The sequence below is a fragment of the Motacilla alba genome, chromosome 8 (assembly GCF_015832195.1).
Source record: "Motacilla alba alba isolate MOTALB_02 chromosome 8, Motacilla_alba_V1.0_pri, whole genome shotgun sequence".
NCBI lineage: Eukaryota > Metazoa > Chordata > Aves > Passeriformes > Motacillidae > Motacilla > Motacilla alba.
This window is the reverse complement of record NC_052023.1, coordinates 4,841,615-4,853,240: the sequence shown is the minus strand read 5'-3', so window position 1 is coordinate 4,853,240 and position 11,626 is coordinate 4,841,615. Positions and strand designations below refer to the sequence as shown.

Genomic DNA, 11,626 nt, shown 5'->3' with positions numbered 1-11,626 from the left:
TAGTGCATGAAGAAACTCTTTCATTTTAGGGGCTCACCTCTGGATTTGGGTTAGAGAAGTCGTCAGATGCATCCTCCTGCACTCTTCCTCCATTGCCTGGGAAGAACATAAGCCAGTCATTATTCCTCTGCGCAGGCTCTGCTCTCAGTGTGCTTCTGCACAGAGCCAGACTCAAACCTATTCCCGAGGTTGCTTTGAGTCCCTCTGAATGCAGAAGAGACTTACAAAGCTTCAAGGGGAAAGCCTGAGCCACGAGGCTTTTTCATTCTGCCTGGCTTTGACTTTGTTTTACTCCTGGCTGCCGTGGGATGCGTCGTGCTGCCCTGTGCTTAGTTCCCAAAGCACTTAATCGGAGGGATTGCTTTGTTGGATCTGTAGAACCACAGTCCTTTTATCCCCCAATCCTGGATGAAGAGACCTGTGCATTTGGGGAAAGTGGTGTAGAATGTAGCGGGAAACTTTGGTGCCTGTAGCTGGTATTTGCTGCTAAAAATACAAAGGAAGAATTTCTTCCTGCCACACAGAGTTAACTGAGCAGGAAGCATATTCATTTTAACATGGGGGGATTAGTGTGGGTTTTGTAAAATGAAAGCTAAATTAGCTGCAGCCAAATGTAGAATGTTTTGCAGTTCTGGTACCCTCCAGCACATGGGAAGGGAGAGGACAGCCTGCGCTATTTTAAGGTGTGGAGGAGCACATTTCCAAGAAATTCATCTCACTTCAGTGTCTTGTGTCAGAGGCTGGTCTGTGCTTTGTGCTCCCTGGCCATCTGGATGAACACCCCAGTTGTGTGTTCCAGCCCCAGTCCATCAGGCAGCTCCACTCTGCAGGCTTTGGGAACGTTCACCAGTGACATTTGAGATCAACAATTGCACCCCGTAAACTGGGATGCGGTGGCTGCAGGCTAAATTAACAAATCCCTCCATAGTTAGCAGAAGTGCTTGAAAGAGAAAAAAACCTCATAAGCATTGCATTGCTCTGCATCATCCTAATCCTGCCTGCTCGAGGGATGCCTCATCCAGCCCATCGGAGTGAATCTGTTCAGGTCTGTGATTTGCAGCCAGGTGTTTGGGAACGCATTTTAACAGAGCTGTGCTCTGTGGAGCCTGTCACACGCAGTGGGTGTTTCTTTCTCGGGCTGCTGGCTCCCTGCTGTGTCACACGGACCCTGCATGACATCCCCTCGCTCTTCCAGCTTCGGGTCATTACCCGTCCTAGGGAGGAAGCTCTGTAGGGCAGCCAGCTGCCCGTTAGCATTCCTGAGGAGAGAATTTCCCTGAGGAAGCCTGGTGGAAGAGCAGCTGTGGTGGAGAGGGGTTGTGTAGAGGTGAAACACCTCATGTGCTTCTCATAGATGTGGGAATTTGTGGGGATGGTCTGTCTGCAAGAGGCAGAGTCCCTTCAGCTGCTTTTACCTCTCAACAAAGACATCTCTGTCAGGGCAGGCAGTTGAAGGGGAGAGACTGAGGAAGCTGGAACCCTGCTGTGTCCAAGCTGAGCTGAGACAAAGCACAAGCACGGGGAGGGATGGACGAAGGCAGAGCGAAGGCAGCTTTGAAAAATAGCAGAAGCACGGAGACGTGGGATGGTCAGCAGGAAAACAAGGCTTCAGGGGTTGTGTGAGGCATCGGGAAGCCTCTGGAAGTGAGGGGATCATACACAAGGGTGTGAGGCCATGGTACTGGAGTGTACCAGCTGCTGGAAGGAGCAGCTGATCCTTGTGCAGGGAATGCTCCTCTGAGGGCCTGGAGGGGAGCTCCCAGCTTGGCACCTGGCACAGATGCTCAGGTTGGCTTGTCGTGGTTCTTGAACCAGGCAGCCCCTACCACCTGTCCTTGGTGTCCTGCTGCACTTCCCAAGCACTCCGTGCATGGCTCAGCTCTCCCGGTTCCTCCAGCGTGGCCTGCTGGAATGGGCCCAGCTGAGGGAGCCCAGCAATGGGTCACAGAGGCACATCTGGGTTGGCATCAATAAGTTATAAAGGCTCGTCAGCAGACGAACGGCGTTACCTCGGCACAGACCAGGGCCAGGCATAAACTTTTCATGAATGGCAGCCAGGGAAGCAGAACATGCAAGAATGGGGTGGCAGGAGCCTGGGATGAGGAGGCAGAGGAGCCTGGATGCCCACAGGAGAGCTCTCCACCACTCCACACTCCCCCCCCTGAACCGCTCCCACTGCAAAATCCAGCTCCACAGGCTGCACACATCATGCCAACAAGTACACACCGTGCTCAGCCTGGAGCCCCTGGTTGTTCTGATCCTCCTCCTGCATTTAATTTAATGAAAACTAATGGGGGAGACAATTATCCCCGAGGCTGGGCTCAGGAGACGTTTCGAGGAGGGAACTTGGCAGTTTCATGGTGATATTGAATAATACCAGCCTGTAACCCTTAAGAACCAACAGGAAGGGCTTTTCTATGTCCCACAATAAAAACACCACGGGCAGCAGTGCAGGAGCCTGCTGCTCTGGGCAGCTGAGCAGGGCCTGGGTAGGCAGGGATGGCCCCAGGGGTCTGGGAGGGCAGGATTTCCTCATCAGCCTCAACCCCTCAGGGGCCATGAAACCAAGTGATGGACAATGCTCAAACTCTATTTTCTGCAAAGCACAGGGGGATGTGATTGCCTGGACCAGAGGCCTGAAATTTCCCAATCTTTCCCCGAGCCTCTGATGCTGCCCATTGGGGAACCAGGCTGGCTTGCCTGGCTTTCTTCATCCCCAGTAGCTCCTGGAGCTGTTTGCTCCTGGCTGGATGTGGGCACCCACCCAGCAGCTCTTGCCCAAGGAGGAGTCACTGAGCCCACTGCAAGCTCAGTATTTATATATTTGAAAACAACACTGGTGTATTCCCCCCCCTTTCTTACCTGCCAGCACTGCAGGCCTCTGGCAAAGGGAAGTAGCAGCACCCAGCTCCTGCCCCTGGGAGCTGCTGCAGGGCAGACCAGCCTCCATCACCACGCTGGTATCCCAACTCCTCCAGCCTCTAAAGAGCAAAGCCTGGGCAACAGTGTACCAAAATCCCCTTTTTAGCCCCTAAAACACCCCTCTCCGCCTGCAGCCTGATGGGCTGGGTGTGGGGAGAGCAAGCAGCGCAGACAACACTGACCACTTCTAGGCTAAATTTTTAAAATGCTTAAAAAAAACCAAAAGAATTCAAGAAGCAAACAGGCATCACTAAACCTCTCCCAGGTCCTGAACTGCATCCTGAACCCCTTTGGGATTCTGAATTCCCAGTCTCAGCCAGCCCTCCTAAAATGCCACCTCACCTCTGCATCACCTCTGCTCCTGCACCCCAAATCTGGGGTTTGGCCCTTGATAAAGGTTGGAAAAAAAATACCCAACTCCCACCCTGGGTCTGGCAGCAAACACCAGGAACAAACTGCAGAGCACCGAAATCAAATGTTTATGTTGATATTTATTACAGCAGGGGTAGGGGGGGAGGAGGGGGAACCGTTTCATTCAAAAAACCATCCCATACCAATGAAGACAATAATTTAGCTATTCATTTTAAAATACATTAAAACCGGTCCTTTCATTTCCTCACATCAGAACAAAAAAACTGGAAAAAAAAAAAAAAGGAAAAAAACCCCCCACACCTGAACAGTGGAAAAGGTAAAAATTTGACCCCTTGGGGAGCCCCTGGGTATGCAATGCAACAAATCTGCATTAATTGGAAGATATTAACCTGACTGTAACTATGAGACTGACACCCTCAGACCCCCATCCCACCCACCCCTCCCTCCCTCCTGACTTTCTACAGGTAAAGCAGAATGAAAATGCCTAGGAAAAAGAAGGCAAACATTTAAAAAAAATTAATCGTATTACACACTAAAAAAAAAAAAAGTTGTTTTGTCATCTCATGTCTTGCAGTCAGAATAATAAAAACAAGCCAAATGCCCCCCAAAAACATTTCAATGAAGGGGTGCGGAAAAAAGACATCCCTTTAATAAAACATTATCAACAAATATCGTACACAAACTACAATGTATAATAATTATTTTTTTTTTTTCCCTCTCGGTAATTTTCGAACCAGACTACAAGGTAAGAAAAAACACTGAAACAAGATACAATGCTTTCAATAATCCGCACAAAGGTCAAATCCAAGGGAGAGAATATTTTACAGAATATGATATACATGGAGCAGAAATGGGAGCTGGAGAAAAACCAAGACCAAACTACAGGGTAGTGTCATGTACAGAGATCCCAACCCGCCGCCTTGGCTCGTCCCTTCCTCTCCCACCAGAAGGAAGGGCCTTCGATGCTTGCCATTAATTTTTATTTTCTTATTACAGAGCGAGCCTACAGAATAGCAAGGTTACATTTTAACAACAAGAATTCCTTAAAAAATATCTCCATCCAGTTCCAAATCATAGATAAGTGAAATCCTGACAAGAGCACATCTCTAAAGAAAAGAAACCCCCCCGCAAAATACCCCCAAAGCAAATAAAACCCCCAGAAAATCCCAAAGTTAGCTGGAGATCACAGTTTCAAAGTCCCAGGTCAGATTAACCCTTTTTTTTTTTTTTTCTGGTGGATTTAAAAAAAAAGTTATTAAAAACAATCTATTTTTGCAGTGAACCAGCTGAAGGATTCTGGGGAAGGGAGGGACAAGAGATTTCTTCTTGTACTCAGAGGAGGGGGAAAGACTAACACAGTGCATGCCACAGTCACAGAGAGCAAGATCACGATTCATTCGAGGATGTGATCCTAGAAGGGGTCACCTGCGTTAACAAGTTTATAACGAGGTGCTGGAGTCTCTTCCCCAAAGCAGATCTTGTTAACTGGAGGAGGAAGCGTTGTGCTGCAAACGAAAAAAAAAAAAACCAAACCCAAAAAATACACGGGAAAAAAACCCCCAAAACCAAAAAAAAAAAGGGAAAAAAAAAAAAAGAAAAACAGGCCTTCTGAACGAAAACCACCATTGTAAACTGTCCAGTTTATTTAAAAAAATGACTACAACAGAGACAACATGATTTCATATCTAGACTAGCTTCCTGGTGTCGCACGGCACAAACATACAACAGGTTCGGTTTCTGTCTTTATTTAAAAGAACAAAGCAAAGAGATCGGAGTTGGGTGCTAGAGGCTTCCGTTTGTTTCCAAAAAGAAGTGTCATGTACATATATAAACCCTTCTGCACAAAGAAGGGTCTTGTCATGTCTTGAAATATTTTAAGTTTTGTCCTTCATGTTTTATGGAATAAAAAGTTCAGCCTTTTTATTGCATGAAACTAAACCTGGGGTTTTGGCCCCCGCCACGCGTGTCCCTGCCCATACACCTAGCTTCTTCTTCTTCTTCTTCTTGCATAATTCGTTGAGATCCTCCGAACGGCAGCTGACTCTCTTGATCCTGGAGAGGAGGAGGGGGAGGGAAATCACACACTCATCGTCATGCTGGGGGAATACTGCAAGAGAGACAGAGCCACGGTGAGAAACCAGGTGGGTCACAGCCCCGGACATCGAAGAGAGGGATGCAAAAGGAGGCTGATGACAACAACACAGCGGCCTAATTGGGTCTAATAAACCAGGAAGAGAGGATATGTCGGAGACTCCAATTTATCAGGGCCTAATCTGAGCTGTAACTTGCTTTTCCGGGAAGAAAATCAGCAGAACAGTATGGGGCGAGATGCAATTTGAAACAAATAATTAACATGCACATGTGTACGTGCTGCTAATAGAGAACAGGAGGCATGTCTGCAGCCACCCACGGAGCCTCCAATTGGCCAGGCCAGCGCAGCCACCTCTGCACCAGCTCCTTTCCACCTGTGCACCCCATCCCAGCACAGACCCCAAGCTTCCACCCACTGCCTTATTTCCTCCTGCCCACTCTTCTGTCCTGCAGCAGCTCCCACATGGCATAACCCAAGTCCAAAAGGCCCCCACTGGGTGCCAAGCCCACCATCCCAGTGCTGGGACACCTCAGGGACTGTCCCCCCATCCCCAGGCAGGCACTCACTCACATTGTCATTTTGGAAGGAATGGAGAAAGTTGCCTCCCAGCTCCCCGTCGTCTCTTGGAGTGCCCGGGGGATTGCTAATGCCACTTATGTTGTTTGGAGAATTCTGTGGGAGATGGAGAGGAGGTGGTGAGCAGGTCCCCACAGCCCCCCGAAACACCACAGGGGCAGGACAATGCCGTGGGGCAGGACACAGCCCTGCCCACCCCAGTCACATTCCGTGTCCCCATCCATCAGGGTCACAGCAGCACCCCGGTGCTGAGGGAAGGGCAGAGCCCACACACCCACCCTGCAACCAACCCCACTTACTTTTGGAAGTCCATCTATGTCTCCTGACCCTGCAGGGAGGGGAGAGAAAGGAGAAGAGCCTTACTGGGTGGGCCTGCAGCCACGGCTCCGTGTCCCCCACAGCCCCACTGACTTCCACCCAAAGGCCCTGCTTTGAGCACTGGCACCAACTGGGGCTGACCCCAGGATGGGAACAGGCACTGGGATGCTCTGCCAGTGTCCCCAGGGAACGGAGCACCACCAAGGCTCACCTAACGATCCGTTCATGTGATGGGGCTCCATCCCGCCCATGCCGCCCATGGGGCCGTCAGAGCCGGGGCCCATCGGGAACTGCGGGACAAAAAGGTGACAAACCCAAAATCAGCCACAAAACCACCCCAAGCAGCTGCCACGGTGGCTCCTGGGGACTGTCATCCCTCTGGAGCAGGGCAAGGAGGGAGGAATTGCAGAATCACTGAGGCTGCAAAAGTTCTTTGAGATCACCAAGTCCAAGAGTCAACTCAGCAGCCCCACTAAACCACACGCTGAAGGGCCAGATCCACACATTTCTTGGACACTTCAGGGATGGTGACTCCACCACTGCCCTGGGCAGCACATTCCAATGCTTGGCAAGCCCTTTGATGGAAAAAAGTTTCTGAATATCCAATCCAAACATTTCCTGGCACAGCCTGGGGCTGTATCACCCACTGAGGCTGCAGGGCTCGTGGAGCTCTGGGTTCACCTCTAAGATTTGGCTGGATAGCTGACCCAGAGCTGCAACACAGCATTCCAACCATCATTCCACAGGATTTAAGGTTGCCCATATCCCACAAAGCCCAGCACCTTGGCCGGAGCAGCAGGACTGCTGCTCTCTTAATAAGCATAAAAAATTAACAAAGTCGCCCAAGAGTTAATCGCTTTTTGATGGTTTGTTTTATTTCTGTTTTGTAACAAATGGCTGAAATCAATTAAACTGCTTTACTCTCAACTGATGAAGTTAATTATGATTTGTTATGGTATCTGATATGTAAATTATTAGAAAGCAGACTTACATTCGATCGACTGCCTGCGGGCGGTACTGGATTAATCATTGTGTAGATGTTGTCACTTGAATTTGTTGAATCTGTGGAACAGTGAAGCCCAGTAAGTCGGGTGATTAATTCATTTCTTAATTAAAACAAACTCATGCCACTTGAACTCATTCTTTTGTATTTTATCACCCAAAATTCCCTCTAACTACCACCATTTTCTGGTTAATTTGTATTTAATGAAGATCCACAAAGTTTTTAATCACAGAAATTCAACTGTGAAAAATAATTCAAATCCTGGCTGGGAAGGGTGGGAAGGTAATTCCTCACCTTCCTGAGCCCTCCAGCATCCAAATCCACAGGGGGATGTAGGACCATCCCCAAATGCAATCCCAAAGTCAAGAAGCCCACGCTACTCGGTTCCCAGAAAGCCAAAAGCCACAAAAATTGGTCATTACCAACAGGGCAGGGATGGCCCTGGACAGAGAGGGGTCTCAGAGGGCTCGTACCTGCAGGACTGGGCATGATGGGTGTCCCTGGAGGGCCACCGCCGCCGGGCGGACCCTGCGGAAACAAAATCAGTGTCAGATGTGCAACCATGAGCACTGCCCACCTCTCCATGTTCTCGAACGCCTCCCCCAGCTCCCAACCCCCACACCCCGCCCAGTGCCACCTCCCGTGGCACTGACTCCACCCCAAACCACATGGACTCCTGATGAAAGGACAGACAGCAGGGGCAGGAGGACTCACCACGTATGTACCAGGCGATGAAGAAGAGTATGGGATCTGTAGGGACAAGAGAGACAGGTTCAGCCATGGGCTGGACCCCATCAGGGCACAGCTAAGACCCCCTGTGCCCCTTCAGCTGGGCCAGGACGGGAGTCCCAGCAGCCTAAGCAAGAGGCTGGGGAAGCTCCTCTCATTAGCAGGGCTCAGCTAGTGGGGAATGATCCCGTTTGCAGGATGCTTCCCAACCAACCCAAGATACTCACTGAGTTAGCACTGCTGGGGTTCGGCCACGGTCTACCGGCGCCCGGCCCCCTGGAGACAAAATTAAACAGGGGAAAAAATAAATGTTTTTGTTTTTCTGGACACAGTCCCTGAGACAGTGGTGAAACCTCCCAGGGTGGGGATTGCCTTACATGTTAATTCCAGGCATGCCAGGACCTAGGGAGTTGGGTGGAGGTCTCATGCCGCTGCCGTAGTTCTGCAACGATAACCAAGGGTCAGTCTACCGTAACGGGCAGGGACACCAGAGAGACAAGAGAAAGGGGGAAAAAAGCCAATGAACAAACAAAAAACAAGCGGGTCTGTGTGCAAAAATGAGCTTTAAAAAAAAAATTAATGACGATGAACATAAGAGGCAATTGTGTTTATAAAAAAAGCCCAGGCAGCTGAATATGGACGGGAGCCAGGCTGAGCCCCGAAGTTCCCCCTCCCTGCTCTCTGTGGAGGGAAAACATCCCCCTCCCAGCTCCACAATTCTGTCCACAGCCCCCAGCGCCAGCAACAGCCTTTTGGATTTTTCCCTTTGTGCAGGAGAAAACAGGGGCAGGAGGAGGAGAAAAGGCACCACTTGGAAGGTTCCTGCTGCAGTGTAAGGATGAGGAAAGGCTGCATGAGCTCCCTCCCGAGATGGAGCACTCCTTGCTCCCTGGATGACTGCTGGGGTAGGGAACACCAAGCCAGGCTTGTTTTTCTGCTGCTCCCCAGCTCTCTGCTCCATCCCCCGGAGCGGCTCTGCAGCCGCGGGGAGCGGGCGAGGGCAGGCAGCCCCCTGGGCCCCCTCTCCTGCCTTACTCCTCCCTGGCTCAGCCTCCAGCTGGGACTGGGAGCCTCAGATCTGCATCCCTCATCTCCTAAAACCAGCTCTAGTACAAAGCCAAGCCCAAGGCAGTGGAGGAAGAGGAATCCCCCGAATGCCGCCGCGCTCCATTTGGTCTATGCTTTGCTCCGTGTGCCCTCCAGGCGACGTGCAGCCAGATTTAGGTCGCGTTGTCACTCTTCCCCTCCCACCTCCCTCTCTTCTGTAACGCATCTTTTTGGACTGTGCTTCTGCCATTTAAAGAAAAAACTGCTACAGCAGGAGGAGGGATGGCTGGCCACTTCCTACACCACAGCCCCTTGGAGTGCTCCAAACTGGATTTTAAGTCCAATACTTTGGTGTTGTCAATTTTTACCTGGATTTACGGATGCACCAGTGCATGGCGCACTGCTGAGGGCATCACCAAAGTTTGTTTTGAAGAGGCAGAAAAGGGTTTTCCCCAAACAAATTACCAGCAAGTCCTTAATTGATAGAAATTTCAGCCATTTACACTGAATAGCAGCATCAAGCCCCTTGTTAAAAAGAAAAAAAAAAAGGGCTCAGCGTTTTTAATTGGAGCTGAAAGGCTGGAAAATGAAGCCAGCTGAAAGATGCTTAGGGAGGATGAGGAGGGAACGCAGCTGTGCCGAGCGACCTGGGCAAGGCACCACCAAAACCCAGGCAGCTACAAACCCTCTTCATATTGGTGCTGGCAAACCCTGTCCTGGCTTCTGCAGAGCTACAAATGGGACTCTTAAAAGGGAAAAAGGCAGCAGCAATCAGCTGAAAGGGATGATTCATCACCGCTGTGTAATAAGGAGCTGCTGTCAGAACTCCAGGATGTCCTGGCTGGATGTTCTGAAGCCCTCTGGAATCGTCTGAGAAGTATTTAGGAAGGTCCCAATGCAAAGCTTAAAGGGAAACAAGCCCAGGGCACACAAGGCGTGAGGGGCTGCTGGGGCTGGGTCGGTATTTTTGGTGGCTGCCTGCGCAGGCGCCGATTCCTGGATGGCTGCAGGCAGGCAGCGCCTGCGGGTGCCAGATTGGGAAGCCCAGCGCTTCTCCAGGGAAAGGCTGCCTCTTAAGAAACCTCTCCCTAATGTACATACACAGGGAACGGTGGAGTCAAAAATAAAGCTCTGAACATTTCACAACTCCTGCCGGCTCCCAGAGCCGCCGCCATCCCACGCGGCGCTCAGCGCGCGCTCCCCGCTTCCAAGTTTCGCGGCGAGCTCTGGAAGTGGGAAGCAGCCTCCCCCGGGCAAGCCGCCGCCGCTCGCCTTGGCGCAGGCCACGCTTGCAAACGCCTTTGTTTTTTTTTTCTTTTTCTTTTTGGGTGTTATCCTCCATGAAAGTAGGATTTCAAGCGCAGCGGCAGCGCTATGGGAGGGCTTGCCTGCGAAACGGTGCAGGCTTTTTTGTCCCCTGCCCTAGGATGGGTCCAGGTGCCCGTAGACGTGGCTGAGCAGCCCCGAGCAGCATCCTCAGGTTGGTGCTAAAGACATGACACAACTCCCTTTTTACACAACATTCACTTATCTCAACAGTCTCCAGGGGAAAAACAAAACAAAACTCCAGCACACCCGCTCATCTCCTGACAGACTCTGATCCCCGCGCTACAAACTCCACGTAGGCGACGATGCAGAGAGGATAAACCTCCAACCAAAATATGGTAATCTGGTTTTGAAGTCTCGTAGAAGGAACAAACAGGAGTGAGTCAACAACAAGCCACTCCATAAAGTGAATCAACGGAACGACAGCATATATTAACCCAGATCTGCTTAATTTCAAGTTTACTCCCCTCTCCTGAAATACAGAGCTCAAGAAGGCAGCAGGAAGGGCAGGTGGAGGGGAACCTCGCGGGGGAAAGCCTTATTCCCTTTGCTAAAGGGATCTTTGCCATTTCTTTTTATTTATTAATTTCAAATGCAAGCCTCCCTCCCCTTTCCTGCAGTTAGGGTTGTAACTGTTTCCCAAGCAGGCAGCGTAATGCACTCAAAGGCTGCTCCAGCACGGAGCTAAGTGCCATCCCCTCTGACAGAAGGGCAGGAGGGAGGCTCTAATACCCTTAATGAGCTCTGAAGACCTCACTCCTGTTAAAAGGAGGGATTTCCAGATGCAAGACTAATGTAAAACACATTAACACTAATGGGGGGACGGGGCGTGGGGGGGAACTCCCAGCCCTCCCAGCCCCAGGAGGTTGTTCCCATGGTTTGTAGGATGTGCTCTGGCACCGGGCTTACCTGCGGACCAGGACCCATGGGGCCCATCCCTCGCGGAGGATTCATCCTTTGCATGGGGCCGCCCATGTTAGGGTGCCCTGTTGGGAGGAAAGCAGGGGTGTTACACGGCACCACGGCCACTCTGGGTCCCGAATCAACAGCTAATTAAGAACATCAGCGCTTGAGTCTCCTCTGCTGGGTTTACCTTGCTGTCTCGTGGGATCCATCGAATTGGGCAGCAATGGCTGTGTACCGGGAACAGCACCCGGGGGCTGTGAAAGCAAGGGAGCAAGATTAAAAATATTAATCCTGCATCCCCCTGCATCCTGCTGCATCCCACATTCCCCTGCATC

General features: G+C 50.8%; 1 protein-coding gene across 1 annotated transcript in view; it reads right to left on the bottom strand.

Moving 5' to 3' along the window:
* Positions 1-3,921: 3,921 nt before the first annotated feature.
* The window catches only part of SSBP3 (single stranded DNA binding protein 3), a 55,062-nt gene continuing 47,357 nt past the window's right edge, over positions 3,922-11,626 (bottom strand). Inside the window, 11 exon segments of the mRNA XM_038144280.1 lie at positions 3,922-5,401; positions 5,957-6,058; positions 6,262-6,290; positions 6,492-6,570; positions 7,272-7,342; positions 7,757-7,811; positions 7,998-8,033; positions 8,240-8,288; positions 8,390-8,454; positions 11,295-11,371; positions 11,479-11,545. Of these exon segments, the coding sequence (XP_038000208.1) occupies positions 5,372-5,401; positions 5,957-6,058; positions 6,262-6,290; positions 6,492-6,570; positions 7,272-7,342; positions 7,757-7,811; positions 7,998-8,033; positions 8,240-8,288; positions 8,390-8,454; positions 11,295-11,371; positions 11,479-11,545 (660 nt within the window). The 3' untranslated portion in view covers positions 3,922-5,371.